The 20,839-nt window shown below is 39.2% G+C and overlaps 1 protein-coding gene across 1 annotated transcript in view; it reads left to right on the top strand.

Moving 5' to 3' along the window:
- Window positions 1-13,740, top strand: part of chst8 (carbohydrate (N-acetylgalactosamine 4-0) sulfotransferase 8) — a 160,409-nt gene extending 146,669 nt beyond the window's left edge. Inside the window, exons 2-3 of the mRNA XM_079667212.1 lie at window positions 4,744-4,781; window positions 9,378-13,740. Coding sequence (XP_079523338.1) covers window positions 4,744-4,781; window positions 9,378-10,589 — 1,250 coding nt within the window. The 3' untranslated portion in view covers window positions 10,590-13,740. The remainder of the gene's footprint in view (window positions 1-4,743; window positions 4,782-9,377) is intronic.
- The last annotated feature ends 7,099 nt before the right edge of the window (window positions 13,741-20,839 follow it).

Below are 20,839 nucleotides of genomic sequence, written 5' to 3'. Positions count from 1 at the left end.
GGGTGTCCTGTGCGCTCACTTCAATGCCCTGGGCTTGAATATAATTTAACAAAGAACTTCCAGGGTCGCTGCATAACGAAAAGCGCCAAGGGGTTACATTCACCCACTATCAGACCGAATTGATGTACAAGGTAGAAGTTGTATTTATTCGTCACACTAACACAGGGTTGTATAACAAAGTTCCTTTATGTTATTCACCACAACAGGGACTATAGTGCGAGGACACATTGCTCATGAAACCTCTCCGTCATCAAACTCTTCATCATTCAATTAGCAGGTCCGGATTTACAATAATAGAACTCTTTCTTTTGCTTAAAGTGAAGGTTAGCTATTACGCACAGTACATTACATTTATTTTCCAACCTTGAGGAAACAAATTCAGAACATCAGCTTCAGATAAATCAAACCTTTTAAAATGCTCTGGACAGAAATGAGAGGTTTTTTTTTTTTTTTTTTTTTTCTTCAGATTTTAGATTTGAATGGTGCAGACAAAACAGGTTTGTATCTGAATGTGCAAAACCAATAGCACAAACATGATTGCATTCTTTATGGGGGGACTTTATAGCTATTTAAAAAAAATGGTGCCTTGTTTGTACATGTTTTTAACTATAGGTGATGCTACATAACACGCTTTCAGGAAAGGTTACCGAATATTACTTTGAAATAGAAAAGAAAGCACGAGTAAATATTTCCAATATTTTCCGATGTGTGTGTGTGTGTGTGTGTGTGTGTGTGTGTGTGTGTGTGTGTGTGTGTGTGTGTGTGTGTGTGTGTGTGTGTGTGTGTGTGTGTGTGTGTGTGTGTGTGTGTGTGTGTGTGTGTGTGTGTGTGTGTGTGTGTGTTTTGTTTGTTTCCGAAGAGGTGGGAAATATAGGCAGCCTTTCTTTCTGTTCACCACAAACGCAAATGATCGCACAGAATCTCAATAGCTACACGATTTCAATTGTTTATTTTTGTTTTGTTTTTAAAAGAACGTCATGCATGGATACTATTTGGACTTTTTACAATAAATCTAAAATATGGAAACAGCGGGTCGGACAAACCTCGCTTAATTGTATGGTAATAGCCCCTAACACAAATGTCAAATATTAAACTAAACACATTTCAAAAGTGTTACTCTTGTAGGGTCCACACTGAATGGGAACAGTCGAGACATCACCAGCTGTGACAAACGTGTAACAACAGCCCGACGAACACCTCTTAAAAGGAACCAATTAAACCTTCTCGGAGATTTCAATTACCACCCTGATTGGCTTTTCAAGATCAATGACGGAGCGTGTATTTTGACAAGATGGTCAGGGTTACCAGGGGCTCGTGCCGCTCCATCAGTTCGGAACGACAATGAAACATCGTTGTTGTTGTTGTTGATGTGTCTCCCCAGCGATGGCATCAGTGTGTGTCGTGATAAATATTCATGCGTATTTCTTCGTGCCAATGCAAATTGATATCAAAGATGCACATCCTACGCGAGCTATCATTAAGGGTTAGGGGATCAAATGGCACGGCAGCACCAAAACAAGATTAGAAAATGTCACACGCCGCCTTCTTATCCCGATCCGCTTCATTTTCCTCCTCCAGTGTCTCGTTGAGAAGAATGGAGACGAGAGGAGATTCAATGCACAGAGCCAGACACTGCTCTCCAGCGCATACTAATGTAGAACAACATCGGGTCTGTTCCTCCCCACTGATGCGTGTCTAAGTGTGAGATAGGGTTCTGCAGAGCTGATCACTTAGGGAAGGTTGTGGCCTGCATCTGCACCCCTCCCTCGTGCAGGTTCCTATCACTTCCAAACTCAAATTGGAAGTGACAGGCCACTCAGGCAGAGGTGTCTTCGCTCCCCCCCATCAGCAGCCATGCAGCCCCTCTCAGAGCTGTCAGCCTGATTATATATCAGCAGGTCGGGGGGACCTGAGGAAAGGAGATGTCCAGCTGGAGACAGACCACTAAACATGTCGTCTGTCCGGCTGACGCACATCTGCCAATACACATCGTACCTGTCCCCAAGGCTGCCACAAAACCAATCTGTACGTCTCCATCACTCTGCGGCTGTCCTCTGGAAGCTCAGCCAACTCAATCTGCCCCTGTCTCTCCTCCCGTCTGCAAACTACATCTTTTTCAAACTTTGGTTCTCTTTGAGGGCTGTCTTCTAGTTCTTCTTCATAGTAGTGGTGGGGAAAGTACTAAAATAGTGAAGCAGTGTAAAGTGTACTCTAGTGAAATTGTTTGATTTAAAAATGTACTTAAAGGTGGGGTAGGTAAGTTTGAGAAACCGGCTCGAGATACACTTGTTGTTATATTCCATGGAATGCTCTTAACATCCAGATAGCAATGAATATCTGAAGTGTTTAGATAAAAAATCCATAACAAAAATATCATCTGTGGAAGCCGTGGTGCTGTAAAAAGCACGACCAATCATCTGAGCCGGCCCGGCTAAAATAACTGGATAGCCTACCTGCCTGTCAGCCTTCCATCTGTGCACAAACTTATCTCGTGCCCTCATTGGTCATGTGCGCGTTCGTGTGTGTTGGAGGAGGGGCTCTGTGAGGAAGCGGCAGATTTGTTCCGGTTGTATATTTTCAAATTCTAGCGCACTCGAGCTGGTTTCTCCAAAGTTACCTACCCCACGTTTAAATAAAAGAACAATAATGTTAACATCAAAATATACTTAGTAAAACTACTTATCAAGGAGAGATTTAATTTTCACTCCTGTATTGTTTACATAACATCAGAAGCGTACATCATTTTTCATATTTTTCATTATATTTCATAAAAGCTGCTTACATTAACCAACAAAATGACTTCTCACCACACACGTAGGCCTGAAATACACATACACACATGCATTAACAGGACCTATACACTTGTGTATTTCATTACAGCTGCTTACATTAACCAACAAAAGTACTACTCACCACTCTCGCCCATGTCTCCCAGAACAACCAGATTACCCACCTCTTGAAACAAACTAGATGCACCTGTCTAATAAGCTACATGTGATCTGATTCCTGAAATCAGCCTCAGCTCATCAAACCACTTACAATCAGCAAAAAAGCTGCACTCACACACATTAACGTGCACAGATACAAATACATTGGAATCCTTTTGGACGAGCCCCCATTTGTTAGAACCCGGCTCATACGCTGCAACAATGTTGGGAGACAAGACGAGTTTACGTGTAACAAAAAACATGTTTATTTACACTACAAAACTTAACTTAACAAACCAAAAAGAAATGTGAAAGTCAGTAAATAGAGTTTACATGTATGGTTGTGTGAAACAAAACAAAACAGCAGCTGTGTCCGAAGGGAGAGTGGCCCGCCCTGATTGATGGCTTTTTATCCAAACCTCTCAGGTGTGGCTCATCAGACTAATGACTTAAGATCAGGGGTTCCCAACCTTTTGTCCCAAGAGCCCCCCCAAATGACGGTTTTAAATTAAAGTTTAAAAGCCTAAAAAATGCTACAACTCCTGTCACAAACTGGATGAATGTGAAGTATGTTGTTAAAGAAGGATGAAAGCGTAACTAAGGAGCACTATTGAGAGACTTTGATGGTTATTGGACTCTGGATTAATTCATTTGGATTCCCGCTGTATGAAGAAAGGACGGCCCGGAAGTGGAAACAATTCACAAAGGGATTAAACTGTTTAAAACTCATGCTCAAAGTAAGCCGGATTTTGCCGATGTGTTTATGTGGATTCAAAAGTTGTAAATAATCTACAAAATGGAGGAGACCGATCTGATCGGAGCAACTGTGACAAATAATCCAACTGAAACCGGCATGGACAATGACTGTTTTAAAAATGCGCTTATCCAGAAAAGCCCGGTTTGGACACTTTACAGGCAGAAGAAACATTTCTATTAAAGAAAGAATTATACATTTCTGTCTTTTTATGCCTTTAATACTAACTTGAATTGTTATTCAAATTAATTAATCAATTATTTTTTATATTGCAAGCAGAAGCACAAAGACAGAGACCCCTAGTGGATTGGAGGGGGTCGTAGCAGGTGTCAGAGCGAAGGGGACAAAGAGACAAACTGTCACCTCTCTAGCTATCAGTATACACTGTGTAATTGGTCCAATCGGTACAAGACCCTTCGATTTCCAAGCCCTACAAATCCCTACAGACTGAGCCCATTTGATAACCAGATATTAATATATTATTGGATTTTAATTAGTGATGCATGAATATATAGACTTCCATTTTGCTTGTGGTAAAAGTATGGTTACTTTGAATGACTCTATATAAAGTTTGATAGCTTATATGTATTAGCTGCAAAGTAACTAAAGCTATCACATACATGCAGTGTAGTCAAAAGTACAATATTAGCTCCAAAATGTAGTGGAGCAAAATGATCCTGTTGCATAAACTGAAAAAGTGAAGTACCTCAAATGTCTATTAGCGTAAATGTACTTATTTGATTCTAACACTGCCTCCTTGCATCTATTCCCCTCTTTATTGAGATGTCTTCCCCTGTCTATCCTCACTGAGCATCATTTACCAACTCTTCATGCTCGTGGCATCTCATTACCGTGGTAAAGCTACCTGTCTTCCCTCTGCGGACTAGTAAAGCACTGCTGGTTTTCCCACGGATCAAAAGAGTCTACTAAGTGATAGGAAGTGTTCAATTATTGCAGCCTCTGATGCTTCTGAGGCGCCCAACTCTCTTCTTCAAGGACGAAAAATACATGTTGTTTACCTAAGTGCTGATTTTCTTGTCTCCTCTCTCCTCTCTCTCCCAGGCGTGAAGCTTGGAAGCACTCCCCGGCAGTCCAGAGAGGTACGTGTTTACTCCGTCTCTGCACACACATCCGCAGGTTGCTCCCAACTGTTATTTATAGTGAAAAAAAAAAGAAGTAGTGATTGTCGGCCTTGTAGCTCTCAGCGTGTCTGATAGTATCTGTGAAGAGAGGCCGACCTCACACTTTGCCTTCAGCCTGACTTCACTGAGTAAACAGTCCCACTTTAACAACACTATGTTCCTCCAGATGTTTTATTTTGTATTATTTATTCTACTATTTCGACAATTAGACAGTTTGGTACCACTTTACAATAAGACTAGCCTTATAGAGGGTTTACGAATAGTTTGTAATTCATTTATTAATTAGGTCGTGAACACTTTATAAATCCTTAATAAGCTTTTATAAGACATGAGATAAACAAGGCAACTGTGACCGGTTGCTTGCCAAATAGTGAGCCCACATGTATCCGTACTGCTAAGCCTTATATTGGCTACCTAGCTTACTTCGTGTTCTTCATCAGCCAGCATCCTTGGTATCTGTTGCTCACTGAGGTGACTCTCGCTAAGTAGCCAATATAAGGGTTAGTCATCTTGCCAAATAGTGAACCCACATTTATCTGTACTGCTAAGTCTTATTAGAAATGGTAGTAACTCATTCATAAATGGTGATTTGTTTCACACTTTAAAATAAGGCTCCCTTTTGGCAACTTTAAATGTTAGTAACTTGTAAATAAATGGTCATAAGAGATGCCAAGAAACATCAAGATGGAAAGGGGGAGAAACTCAGTGAACAACAGATACCAAGGATGCTGGCTGATGAAGAAGAGGAAGTAAGCTAGGTAGCCAATATAAAACTTAGCAGTACAGATAAATGTGGGCTCACTATTTGGCAAGATGACTAAGCCTGGCTACTTAGCTTACTTCGTCTGTTACTCACTGAGTTGATTCTCGCTAAGTAGCCAATATAAGGGTTAGTCATCTTGCCAAATAGTGAGCCTGTGTTGATGTATGAAAACTATGTTAGAACTGGTTTATAAATGGTTCTTAATGATTAATAAAGTGTTTATAACCTAAGTAATAACCTAATTAGAAACCCTTTATGAATCCTTTATAAGAGTAGTCTTTTTGTTAAGTGGTACCCAGACGGTATACATCCAAAAAACAAACAAACTTAGCAGAAGCAGAAAGCAAAGCTTATACAGAGGTAGCTCTCCCGTTAGTCATCCAGTTGCAGGATGAAGTAAATAAAGTTAGATTTTTTGTATTTGATTAGATTTATTTAGAATGTGTAAAACAATCATACAAAAATGTAACATGAGAATTATTATACAATACAAAATTAAGCAGTGTCAAATTGATATTCAGAAATATTAGTGATTCTAAATATGTATAAACAAATGATCTACTTAATTACACATCGGAGAAGGGGTGGGAAGAAGTTTACACTTATTTAATCCCACATCTTCTATTTATTTTCAAAAACATAAAACAACCAATACATAAACAAACAAATAAGCCGATAAAATAAAGAAACAAACATTTGATTATTCAAAATAAATTAGACAACCTGTTTAGCCCGAGAGCCCCCGGTGGAGTTTTTTACACTTATTTAATCCCACCCATTCTCCCAAAAACTAAATTATTAACATTTATACATTTTATTTATTTTCCAAAAACATAAAACAACATACATAAACAAACAAATAAGCCGATAAATAAACAAACAAAGAAACTCACAAATACATAACAGAGGTCAATGATATTCAAGAAAAGATAAAATAACAAACCAAATAAATGAATAGACAACCAGTTATGATTAAACAGCGTCATCCCCGTATCTCATTAACATCATGTCATTACCGTAATTTTCGGACTATAAGCCGCGCCTTTTTCCCTATTTTTCGACGCTGCGGCTTATATAACGGTGCGGCTAATCTATGGATTTTTACAGCTAACGGCCACTAGGGGACCTCCTAAATCTATGGATTTTACAGGTTACAGTCCACCACCTTTAACTCTATGATCTCTATGGCCGGTCCGCGGACCCCCACCTTTAAGCGGCGGGCTCCAGCAGGAAAAGCTGGAGGCCGGAAAAGAGTGAGACAGGTAGCGCGCAAAAGTAAAAGTGGAACCGAGAGTGGTATGCCGCTTATATTCAGGTGCGCCTTATAGTCCGAAAATTACGGTATATCTTTTTTTAAACAGATAATTCCGTAATTAAATACTCACACAGATAAACAAAATGCTATATATACATACACATGTACACGTATACATACATACACCCACTTCCCGGGTGAAAACTAAATAAGAAACAATAATTAAAATAATTTCCTACAAGTCCATGTTCAGATAGTTTCATTTCTCATCCTATTTTTATGTGAACTGATAATTATGATAATAGTCATTGTAATTCTTATAGTATTTATAATCATAATTATTATCATTATTGTCATTATTATTATCATATAATCATATAAAGCTTTTTTTATCTATTTTTAAGTTCATCCAAATGACCGGATAAAGATACAAGCAAAACAAACAGAAACAGCAGCTAGGTAAACTCATTGTTTGGTTAGTTAGAGAGTAGTCTGTGAATCATTTGATCTCACTTTTGTCCTTTAATAACTTCAGCAGTCGCTTCTTGTCTTGTTGTTTTGGTTAGTTTCATTTATTAGCAAAATAAACCAAATGAATGTTAAGTCACAGGAAGCTCACCTGATCACAGTGGTGGAAAAAGTATTCAGATCCTGAGTAGAAGTCAAACCAATACTTATCCCACACTGTACACAACAAGTAAAAGTTCTGCATTGAAAATATAACTTAAGCACAAGTCAGTAACATGAGGAGCAAATTATTAAATGCAAAAGTTCCCAATGCAGAAAAATCTAAAATAAATAATAACATTTAAAAACAAATAACAAATCACCTCAAAACATTAAATTATTCTAAATAAATTGGACAATTACTAACATGTTCTTATTTATTCTCTCTCAATCAAAAGAAAAAGGCTACTCTGGTATAAACTGTTGGGTAGCTTAGCTTATAAAACACATACTCTTTAGCTTTGAACTGTAGCGGTTCAATGTACCTCAAATGTGCACTAAAGACAATAATTGCATAAATATATTTAAATACATTCAAGCACTTCTTATTCATTTAAGCTTTTTAAACATTAGTAGTAACTGGTTAACAGTTTTATGACTATCCCTTCCTTTCGCTAATTCTTATTTTCAAATTCTTTATTCTTAACAGTAACAAAATGAAACGACACCAAAACCTTATGCCTTGAGAAAAAAAACAGAAAAACCACCAAACAAAAACAAAAACAGCCAAAAAAAACAAAACATTTTTAAGTCTCTAAGTTTTGCAAGAGGTAACTTTTCTGAACCTGCATTAGAGCATTATTAATGTATGACAGCACCCAGGGTCGGACAGATGAGTTGATGTTTGACTCTGCTTTGAACTGTAGTGGAGTACACGTATGACGTGACTGGTAAAAAATACTAGGGTTATGAACATGTACCTCAAATTTGCACTAAAGACAATTATTGTGTAAATATACTTAAATACATTCAACCACTTCTTATACATTTAAGCTTTGTAAACATTGGTAGTAACTGGATAACAGTCTATCCATTCTTTTGCAGACGCACAACTTTGCTCTTTGCAGACAAATTCTTTATTCTTAACATTAACTAAATGAAACAACACCAAAACCTTATGCCTTAAAAGAAAGAAAGAAAGAACAAACCCAAAACGGCAAAAACAGAAACATTTTTAAGGCTCCAAGTTTTGCAGGGGGTAACTTTTCTTGACCTGCATTAGAGCATTATTAATGTATGACAGCACCCAGGGTCGGACAGATAAGTTCAGGAGATGTTTGACTCTGTGAAGTAGGTTTCTGTGTCAGACATGCAGCGCTCGTACTCTCTCTGCTCTCAGCTGACCCTCGCCGCCTCTCCTCTCTGATACTCAGCACCAATGAGAGCCTTACATCAGCGCAAAGCCTGCAGAATCTGCTGTGGAGAAATCTGCTGCACATTAAACAGACAGGGAGGGACCACTCCCCCACTCCAGATGTCCCTGCAGATGAAACTATACGGCCATTTAAGTCAGGGGGGGGATGAGCCAAGATTCATGATGGTCCCATCACCTTGGCTGTTGTAAAATTAAAATTATACGTCCAGTCCATTGGCTTTATGATGCCATTACACCATTTAATTGAAATAAAATGTCAGAATGCATAATGGCCTCAGGCATCATCTGATGGCAATCAGGCAGTAGATGAGTCCAATTTACATTCTTCATTAGGTGTTTATACGACATTTATTTCATGTTACAGCACCGTTTATGGATAGCTCATGGATGGCATTGGATAGTGTGTGACATTAGCATGTAACAAAGTTAGTTTCTGGTGGAGCTGTAGTGAAACAGCACCACCAAGTGGCCTGTGTGAGTACTGCAGGCAGGATGTGGGAATACATGCTGTTTCAGGCAAAAATGCTGGATTTACAACCTGATTAGGTACAAAGTATTAACTCTATGTTTGTGTAGGTATATGTAAACATGTGAATGGTCCATACACATATCTTCTACTGTCTACTACAATCTGTTTTGCTCATTTGTTTACAGACTCTCTCGACGCAAGAGAGAGAAAGAGGCAAATCTGACAATTACCAGGACCACCAGGCGACAGAAGTCATCATATCCAGTCCGATCCCTCCGATGCAGTTCCCTCACTTTGAGAAGAGTAAACAGACGGCTGCTCCTGGGTCCAGAGAGCAGAGCAGACGGACGCCCACCCCTGTGTCTCGGGAGCAGGATATTTCCTCCCTGCATGTCTCCAAAAGACACCGCAAACTGCTGAAAACAAGTCCCCCTGTCCATCACAACAGTAAAAGTGATTCCTCGCCCTCTTCTTCTTCCTCCTCATCCTCCTTGTCTGCTTCCTTGTCCTCATCCTCAGTCGTCCCCCCTTCTGCTTCTGGCTCTTTCACCCCTGATAAGTGGAAAAAGCTCGTCTCTATACAGGAAGCGCGCCGGCAACTGATGAAAGAGATGTGCGCCAAGTACAAAAGCAGCATCTCTAAGACCATCACAGGCCACCACGTGAGAAACCTCTTCGTGGAGGACAAGTACAAGTTGTTGTACTGCCAGGTGCCCAAGGCAGGCTGCTCCAACTGGAAGAGGACCCTGATGGTTTTGGCGGGAAAGGCTCCCAATGCTCAGAGCATCAAACACGACACAGTTCATGACGGCCACCACCTCAAGGAACTCAACTCCTTCGACCGAAAGGGAATCATGCACCGTCTGGAGACTTACACCAAAGTCATTTTTGTCCGAGAACCCTTGGAGAGAATGGTGTCGGCGTACCGGGACAAGTTTGAGAACCCTAACAACTACTACCACTCAATGTTTGGGAAACCCATCATCTCCAAGTACAGGGTGAACCCGTCGTTAGAAGCGCTGAAGACGGGCAACGGGGTCACGTTCAAGGAGTTTGTGCAGTACCTTCTGGATGTCCATCGGCCAGTGGGAATGGACATCCACTGGGATCAAGCCAACCAGCTGTGCAACCCGTGTCTCATAGACTACGACTTCATCGGCAAGTTCGAGAACATGGACGAAGAGTCCAACTTTCTCCTGCGATTGATTGGGGCGCCACCCAACGTCAAGCTGCCAAATTTTAAAGATAGGAACCCGGCCGATAAGAGGACCTCTACGCAGATCACAGAGAAATACTTTTCACAGGTCAGCACGTTGGAGAGACAGCGGATCTATGACTTCTACTACACAGACTATTTGATGTTTAACTACACTAAACCTTTTAAAGATTTATATTAACTAACTCCTATCAACTCTTGAATCACAGTTACATTCCACGTCTTCATCGCTACCATGATAGAAATCATAATTCACATGCTCACATGGATCTAAGCGGAGGCATCAGAGAGACTGAACTTCCTCCGAATTTTTCAAGAAGCTGCCTTTTGTGTAAACATTTCTACAAGATTCTTCGTTGTCATGGACGACTATGAGATGAAAGTTTCTTGTACTATCAAATACCCTAAATTGCCCTTGTAGGAAGTTGTTTTCTAGCACATGGTGAGGTAGAATATTAAATTGATAAATGTTATGCTTGTGAAAAGCTTTAAAATGATGCCTAATATCCTGTAAGTCAAATCGGATTTTCAAATGCTTTTTATGATTTGAGGTTCCACTTGGGTTTTTATCACATTGCTTCAGTCAGAAGTGATTTATACAAAACAGTATGTTATATGAGCCCCTATTATCTACCTTTAAGATACCAATAATTATTTGAGCTTTTCTGTTCAGATGTTCAGACGTTCAGTGTTAAATGCATCCAGTCATTTTTAAATAAACTTCTTTAGAAACTTGATTCGCTTCCGGCAACAAAACTTGAATGTAAAGTTTATGAAAAAATCATTCTTTGTTCCAGATGTAACTACATACAATTTATGAGAACAACCGTAAATAATTCAAAACAATAGTGGGCACGGTTCCTGTTTGAAATCAGATGAGGTCATCTAATAATCAACGCAATAACCTGCAATTTGGACTCATGTAATCATGTTCTTTTTGACTTACAGTATGTTGGGCATAACTATACCTCTATGTATCAATGAATACTAATGCAGGTATTTCATGTGAATGGTTTTACTGATGCTAAACTTTAAGAAAATGAAACACTATAAATTGTATAAATCTGTCAAGTGTGGCCCACTCCGAAGCTGTGTGCACTTATTGTAGCATTTTTGTACTTCTAACGTTGTGCTTTTGTCTAACACATACATGTGCTGTGCTGTAGGTCACTAAGAGGTATTTACTTGGGTGGTTGTAGTTTAATGCAGGACATCCAGGTATTTACAGGGTATTATGTGTGGCTGCCAATATTAACTAATGCCTATCAGTGTTACAGACTTGGTAATCAATCAGTTACTAGATTATGTTGATGGCGTTGGCAAGCAAATGGGTAAAAGTCAACAGCAAAAAAACACAAAAACAGACTTTCTGACAGTTTAAAATGTACGATTTGGATATTTTTAAAGAGTGTGTGCAAACTAAACACGCCCTGAACAGCTATCACTTCTCACACCATCAGCCTCTCTCCACCCTCTGTATGTAACACATCTACTCTACACCACCATATAGGCTTTTTTCTGACACTACTGTGTACAATTGTATAATGGGCATTCAGATGACTCTATATTTTTATATGTATTTCTAAAATATACAGTATATATTCCGTGGTTATGGTGAAGGTAGTACATTTATTTCCTTTTTGATGTCATTTGTTGTTCTTTCAGTAATACCAGTGTAGAGTTGTTGTGTGCCAGAGGAGTTTCTTTCCAAAACGAAATATCCACCAGCTACAAACCACATGCTAACTCTGAGGAAACGTAATGACTGCATTGAAGAATTGATTCCCCTCTGTGCTTTGGTTGTAACTAATGAATAGTTTTTCTTTTGAAATGATAATGGATATATGCATTTTTGGAAATTAGCTCTGTAATTATTACCCCTGATCTGTTCTTCTCAATATGAAAATAGACCCTGTACAGATGAGCTGCATTCCACCACCATGACATTTTTACACATAGCAACTCCTGTGTGTGTGTGTGTGTGTGTGTGTGTGTGTGTGTGTGTGTGTGTGTGTGTGTGTGTGTGTGTGTGTGTGTGTGTGTGTGTGTGTGTGTGTGTGTGTGTGTGTGTGTGTGTGTGTGTGTGTGTGTGTGTGTGTGTGTGTGTGTGAGAGAGAGAGTGTGTTAGTGTATGTGTATGTTTTACAATTTGTTTCCTATATCTTTTGGATACTTGTAAACACAACTGCTTATAGACACAATTTGAAGGTATAGTATTTTGTGTGTGTGTGTAACACGCTACACTGCTAAGGTAAATTCCCAACACACCTCCCAGCTGGCACGAAAAGTAGAATCTTTATTTCATGAATTATTCCTTCATGCAGGTCAGATCACCTGACGATGTGCACAAGTAAAATCAGCGCAGAGAGCACTCAAACGGTTTTAAATTAGGGCTCTCATAACACTTTTTCTAAGACTCAGATGTCTTGGATACAATAAGGTTTAATGAGGTTTTAAAAAAGGACAATCCAGCACATGATCACGTACTGTAAACATCCAAGATTAGATTGACTGAAAGGCGAGGTTTGTCCCCCAAAGATCTGAGTTTAAATCTTGGTGTAAGCTTACTGTACAGTGAGTGTGATGAAAGAGTGACCACATATGATGACTATGATACAAAAATCAAACATGCAAATTAATATATTGGAGTAAATACATTGAAAATACATTTAATAACTTAAATCAAGTCAAAGTGTGAAGCCCGGCAACAACCAAAGTGAGTAGGAGGATATTTTTTAAGAGGGCACGATGCAAACGTTATTAATTGTGACGCTGGGAACAACCTATGGCTAGTCTCCCCTATAGTAGCTATACGCTTTGCAGCTCACTGGAAATGTGTTTTATGTAACAAAATACTACCCTATACACACTATAATCAATCTTTAACAATTTTGGTGGTAGTACCCTTTCACGGTGATGGTAATTGTATAAACTTTTGTCAGTATACTGTGTTGGCTTTTGCAATTCCAAAATCTAATCCTTGTTTAGTTTGTGGTCAGATTCTATGTAGCTAGGTATAGCCAAAAGCAAAAAGCTACTGCATTAAGACGAGTATTACTCTTGCAAATACTCCGTCCCCCCCGCCCCGCCCCTGCTAATAAAGTTTTCTTGGTATGTGGGTGTATGGACAGATTTATCAAAAGCGTAATTACAGTAACAAGTGAATGTATAACTGTTAATTGTCGGTGCAAAAGTGTATAAAATATGATCTTAAGCCCTTTGCCTTATTTTACACTGCCAATCAAATGGTGTATTTCAGGAAGACATTCTACAGGAGGTTATTATTTCTGGCTGATGAGTGTCTACTAATAAATTGTCTTTAGCATTTTCAATGTGTGTTTTCATTGTTCGTGTTCTTCCACTTGCGTTGTTAGTGTAACTCAAATCCAATGTGATTAAAAAGTATTTTAAAGAGGTCGTATTATGCTCCTTTCCAGGTTCATATCAGTATTCAGTGTCTCTACTGGGACATGTTTCCACTCAAACACAAAAAGGCACACATTTAGTTACAAACCACTGAATTTAGATCTAATTAAGAGTTAGACTGTGTTTGTAATAATTGCAGCAATCGGACTATGATTCTGTTGCATCAGTAAGTGAGGTTAAATGTTTCTATTTTTTTTTAATAGTATTTCTCAGTAGAACGTAATATAAGCACAGGGCCGGCCCTGGCCAACATGAGGCCCCACGCAAATTGTATGATGAGGCCCTCTGTTTCGCGAGTGTCGACGGGGGGGCCTCGCAGCAGCGAAACCGTGCCGTGCCACACTAATTGTAGCGCATAAGTGCGCCACATTTCCGGCTCAGGTGAGGCCCCCTCCGCAAGATGAGGCCCCACGCAGTCTGCATGATCGGCCTGTAGGGAGGGACGGCCCGGTATAAGTACTATTCTGTACAGAGTTCTATAGCATTGTTTATTACTTCAAAAGTTATACATTAAAGGGGCCATATCATGCTCATTTACAGGTTCATATCAGTATGTATTGTTTCTACTTTAAAGAGTCCTCTCCTGCTGATGTTCAGGTGTATATCAGTATGTAGTGTCTCTACTTTAAAGAGTCCTCTCCTGCTGATGTTCAGGTGTATATCAGTATGTAGTGTCTCTACTTTAAAGAGTCCTCTCCTGCTGATGTTCAGGTGTATATCAGTATGTAGTGTATCTACTTTAAAGAGTCCTCTCCTGCTGATGTTCAGGTGTATATCAGTATGTAGTGTCTCTACTTTAAAGAGTCCTCTCCTGCTGATGTTCAGGTGTATATCAGTATGTAGTGTCTCTACTTTAAAGATTCCTCTCCTGCTGATGTTCAGGTGTATATCAGTATGTAGTGTATCTACTTTAAAGAGTCCTCTCCTGCTGATGTTCAGGTGTATATCAGTATGTAGTGTCTCTACTGGGACATGTCTCTATGCTTTAATGTTCAAAAAGCTCTTTATTCTTCTCATACTGTCTGTGCTGCAACACCTCTTTTCACCCTCTGTCTGAAACCAGAGCCCAGTCTGCTCTGATTGGTTAGCTGGCCAGCTCTGTTGTAATTGGTCAACCGCTTAGAGACGTCCCGCCCCTTAGCCTATCACGTACAATGCGTTGGAGCGCTAGCCAATAGAAGTGCGAGAGTTACGTAGTGATGTCACTTTGTTGCAGAAGTATACAGAGGAGTCCAATGGAGGTGTTTCAGGCAGGGATTTTAGCCCATGCACCAAAACCTATAAAACCCTTTAAAGGAAAACCCCAAAAAGCATCACAGGGCCTCCTCAAAGAACTCCAGCATGTGAATAAGTAGTGTTGGGCTTAGCTTTGGCTCTGTGTATTTGAATAAGTGACTATTTTCATTCAAAATATATTAAAAAAAAGCAGTATTACTGGTTTAATGTTCCCACTGTATTCATCACATGGTGCAGCTGGTGTTTATGGGACAATTTTGCAGATAATTTAACCAAAGTATTGGACAAGTAACCTCATAATAGAGCTGAATAAATGATCAGGGGATCAACAAAGTCATTTAAATTCATCCTGAGAGGGACATCGATGTCTGAACCAAATGCCACGGCAATCCATCCGATAGCTGTGCCATTGACTTCAAACCAACATTCTCTGTGTTTCACCAACATAAGCACACATTCACAGCTCATTTCTATGTGGCAACAGATGCTTTTTGGCCCTACTTCAATGTGACAAATGTGTGTGGTTTCAAAGCTCTTCTGTGATCACTCATTTTAAATGTCAATATAGTTGTTTATTTACTCTGATGATGGCGTGATCGTGCAGTAATGATGCTATCTGCAGCTGCGGCAGCTCGCTAATGCCTGCTGGTCAACATAGTATTTTGTGAGATCCAATTTCACAATCATCCTGTTGATGGCAGTAACTGAAAATATGTAAATGAGAATGACTATATTGTGAATTTGGCTCCAGTTAAACACATTATTGGAGATGAGAGAGATAAGGAGCCAGTAAAAGGAGGATTAGAGAAAGAGACACATCTCTTCTTCTCAATTCAATTTAAAGGGGCTTAATTGTTATGAAAAGAGAACATTGTTGCCATGCATCAATTGGTCTAAACATTGTGTCTCTCACTAGCTGCTTTGACTATGAAGACAACATCCGTAACAAATGAAAAGTCTGAATAAGAATTCATTTAAAGTCAATAGCCAATAAACACAGTCAATAAACAAGTTAATGTCATGCTTCAGAAAGCTACTGCAGCAACAGTAGAGCTGGGGCATAAAGATGGTGGAGCAAACGCAGTGAACCAAAATTATTTGAATGGAGGAATTCATTGTTTTCAGGAGCTGTGAAGGAGCCAGAATGTGATGCAGCAAAAGCCTGTTTACACAAAGCATAAGTGAAACATGTAAGGGTGTTGTTAAAAGCTATCCTCTCGGGAACATGAAGGTCTCCACAAAAAGGATGAAGTCAGGATGAAAGTTATAGTGTACGAACCAACTGATTTTGTATACTTAAGCAATAGCTCACGACATGCCGTGATATATGCGCATTATATCACAGCTAAGGGGCGTGGTTCGGCCAGACGCGAAGCAGGCAGGCAGTTTGCTTTTCAGCCCAACTGTATACAGTATTTCTCAGACGCGGAGGGATACTGACTTGTTGTGAAAAGTAACTACAATTTACCCGTGGTATACGCTCAGTATATCACGGCTAAGAACCAATCAGATTGCTTGATTTGACTTGTCCGTTTTATAACTTTATTTAACCACTACTGGTCCCACTAACACCATGAAGGCTTCTCAATTCTCTAATTCCCCTCCTCGACTCCTATCCTCGTGTCTTAGTCCCGCCCACAGGAGATGCGAGCGGAGGTCTGAGGAGGGGAACCGAGGAGAGAGGAGGGGAAGCAGCAGGCAGTTAGATAAATGACAACTCCTCTCCTCTGAGCGGTCATTTTAAAGAGACGTCCATTAATGATGACAGGAGGCAGCAGCCCTCTGTCTGATGGACAGATGTGTTCATGATGACTTATATATTTACTTTTAATTCATTCACAGTGCGGTATAATGAGACAATAATAGGCTACAGATGCGGACACACACACACACACATATATTTATATAAATATATACAATTTCAGAATCAAATAAGTAGGATAATATCCAGGGGATGCATGCAGAGCTAAGTGGCTGAGATAAGTCCGGCCGTGTATCACGCCTCTTTGAAACACATCTGTTCACCTCTGAGGATCGGGGAGTCGAGGAAGGGAAATTAGAGAATTGAGAAGCCTTTCATGTGTGCTTCTGCTGAAATGTGTTTTTAATACAGAAATAAGGTAGTCTTTTTCTGGTTTCCATCTAAAAGTCAATGGGTTTTGGTCCAATGCCTGAAACAAAGTATGCGCTGGCTCAAGAGAAGATCATTTGTGTAATTGAAAGCGTTATTTTGCCTTGGTTGCTAACAAGTGACTAAATGAGACCACTACACTTCATCACACCAAACATAAGAGTGCCTTCAGCTTAGTATCTTCATGAAAGCTATGAAGCGACAGTGGTTTTGTTTGTTTATTGGCCTTGATGTTTTTTTTATTCTGGTGATCAGATTTAGTAGAAAAACCATGTGAGTGTTCATTTGTCATGCTTTTGTATTAGATTAAAAAAGACTGATGGAAAAATCCAATTGGCTTTTTGTCAAGGAAATCAGCGCAATTCTTACAAGAGGGATTGGCATCCAAAAATCTAAACAAATGCCTGGAAAAAATGCTGCTCCAAAAACAAGTTAAACAATAATGAAAACAATGTGTTTTCACTTGAAATAAGTACAAGATCTGCCAATAGAACAAGTGAACATTAGCTTGGTAAGAGAATTGAAATAAGAAGGGATATTTAGATAAATCAGATCTTGTGATTATGGGAGAACACATTTTGAACTATATTTGACCAGAATCAGGAAATGTTGTGTTAATATAAGCCGCAAATGCTCCAAAGTGTTCTGTTTTCTGATGTCAGTTGGTGATTTTCTATTAAGTATGTAAAAAAATATGTGTTTCATTTGAGACACAACTCAAAATAAGATTGTGTGACTTAACAATATGATGCCTAAAAACAAGAGCCGATATCTCACTGCAGTTTTACTTCTGAAGTTATTATGTCTAATATCAGGAGTAGAGACATATTCTATTAGACAAATATACTTGGCAAGATTTCCAGTTTGTGTAGTGTACAGATGTCCAGTGCCAACAGAGAGCTTCTGTACCAATTTTTTTTGTTGCTTAAATTACCAAACAGATCACCCACTGTAGCCATGCCTCATACTGCTCATACCCCTCTTTTGTAGCCCTGTTGCAAACAGGCTGATTCTGCTGCTAGCCACGCCCCTTTGTAGCATCACGCAGCTTTCGCCTGCTACCGGGAGATCTCACTAAATGCTGCGGTGATTAAATGCCATGTTATGCTCCTAACCACTAACCAAGCTTTATTTCTGAAACAGCATGGAGCTCAAACCTTTTCCAGTGCCAACAGAGAGCTTCTGTTGGCACTGGGAAGCTTTACTGGATTGAATTGAAGTTACAAAACTATAGAGCAGGTTCAATTGCTAGTCACCCAAATTGCCAGCTTGAGGTAGCTCCAAAATGTCCTCAAAATCATGAGATGAAATCATGGTTCTGTAGCAGTGAGCTGGTTTCTTTCTGGAACTGGTGAATGTGTCCTAGTATCAAAAGATATAGGGATAAAAGAGCAATAGCGTTTTTGCTGCCAAGAAATTGGTTTCAATTTGAAGTAATCCTCTCTGTTAGGCTCTTACGCTGTGATGTGTCATCAGTCAGTGATGTGTCATCAGTCTGTGATGTTCGCCGGGGGAGATTTTGTGATTGTTTAATGTTTCGGCGCACCAGGTTCCTTCAGTCTGCTTCACCTACTTCTGCTGTCGTGGCTTTCCAAAATTTCCCAGGATGGCCTTTGAAGAATCCCAGAGAGGAACTCCTTTCATGGAGCTGCTGGTTTTAGACGACGTAGGAAAGAGAAACAACAACACCATTTTCAATTTCCTCAGGTCTGCTTCCAACAATTAAGTGTTATAGTCACAACAGAGAAAGTGTTGACGAAGACACAATACAGGTCATGTCACTGGCTCCTCTGCGATGGATTCCTCTGTGTAAACTTGGCAGTGGTGCAAGATGGCAGCTGTAAAGAGATGCTTGAAGGTTTCAGGATGGATTTGACCTTTCAGTTATTTATTAACTTCCAATCTTTTCACACAGTACCAGTCAAAAGTGTGGACACACCTTCTCATTCAACGGTTTTTGTTTATTTGAGTCACGAGTGTGCAAAGCTGTCATCAAGGCAAAAGGGAGCTATTCTGAAGAATATGCAATAAAAATCATACTTTGGATTGTTCATCACTTTTTTGTTTACTAGATAATTCCATATGTGTTCTTTAATAGTTTCGATGTCTTCAGTGTCAATCTACAATGTAGAAAATTATCAAGAATAAATAAAAACCTTTGAATGAGAATGTGTGTCCAAACTTTGACTGGTAGTGTATACTGTATATATCCACAAGCTCACATTTAATTCTCTGTTTATTTCCTACTTACACAAATTAAACTAAAAACTCCCAACAATAACGCTTACAAATGTATTACATCAACATATCGACGTCTTGCGGTTTAAATGTTAGCAGACACAGAGAGACATGTGTTTTCCTATGCTCCACTTTATTAAGTGTACCACTGACTGTTACTTCAGTGTAGGAAGACGTTTCCAGATTGTTCACTTAGTAAAGCAGCACACTATAAAAATAATGTGTTAGAAGTAAAGGTGCTGGATTTAAATGTTACTTGAGCAAAAGTATGTAGGAATAATCAGAAAAATGTACTTAAAATAACAACATGAATCATGAAGATTTTACTGGATACAGTCATATTTTGTGAAGTAACTAACATTTTCATTTATCTTTTATATTTTTAATTACTTTTATACAGACATCAAATGATTTAGATTTAAAGTTGGTTTCATTTTGGAAATTGTAAACATGTTAATAATGCTGTTCCCTGTTTTCCTGTCACAACCCAAACATAAATACTCTCAGGCCATTGGCTAAGGAGGGTATAAAGCCACACCCCCAACATTTCAAACCAGGAAGTGATTCTGGTTGAATGGTGAGTAGATAAATCTCATTTCAAATCCCATGTATTTCAAAGTCTGCAAAACTGGGTGAACTTTAAAGTGGATATGCTATATTGGAAACATATATTGTAGGGCCAGACAAAACATGTCTGTGAAGTTTTTTGCTTAAATTACCAAACAGATCACCCATTGTAGCCATGCCTCATACTGCTCATACCCCTCTTTTGCAGCCCTGTTGCAAACAGGCTGATTCTGCTGCTAGCCACGCCCCTTTGTAGCATCACGCAGCTTTCCCCTGCTACCGGGAGATCTCAGCTAAATGCTGCGGTGATTAAATGCCATGTTATGCTCCTAACCACTAACCAAGCTTTATTTCTGAAACAGTATGGCGCTCAAACTTTTCTCTCTCGCAGGGTTTACCACAAGGACATTACGTTAGACATATTCTCTCCAGTAGCCTACAGCGTTAGCTCCATGGTTAGCTCTGAGTGTTAGCATGCTTCCTAATGTAAACACACAGCATATTACTCCCAAAACACGCCGCGCATTGTTTCTGATACAGCACATAGCTTGACATGTTCTTTCTTAAGTGTTTACCGCTAGAACAGTGCCATTATATTTATATTTATATATAGGCCTGTCAGGATAATTCATTTTGTTGGACGATACATTTTTCCGGAAATTATTGCGATAAACGGTAATATTGTCTTCACCGTTGTAAGACCATTTTAGACCACTGACATAATGATAATATATAATAATAATAATAATAATAATAATAATAATAATTCAAGTACATCCTTTCAAACAGAACTTTTGATTAAACATTCCACATGGCAAATTAAATGTGAAATA

Source organism: Notothenia rossii (genome assembly GCF_949606895.1).
Source record: "Notothenia rossii genome assembly, chromosome: 2".
Taxonomy (NCBI): domain Eukaryota; kingdom Metazoa; phylum Chordata; class Actinopteri; order Perciformes; family Nototheniidae; genus Notothenia; species Notothenia rossii.
The sequence above is the reverse complement of the archived record's forward strand: the minus strand, read 5'-3'. Positions and strand labels throughout refer to the sequence as shown.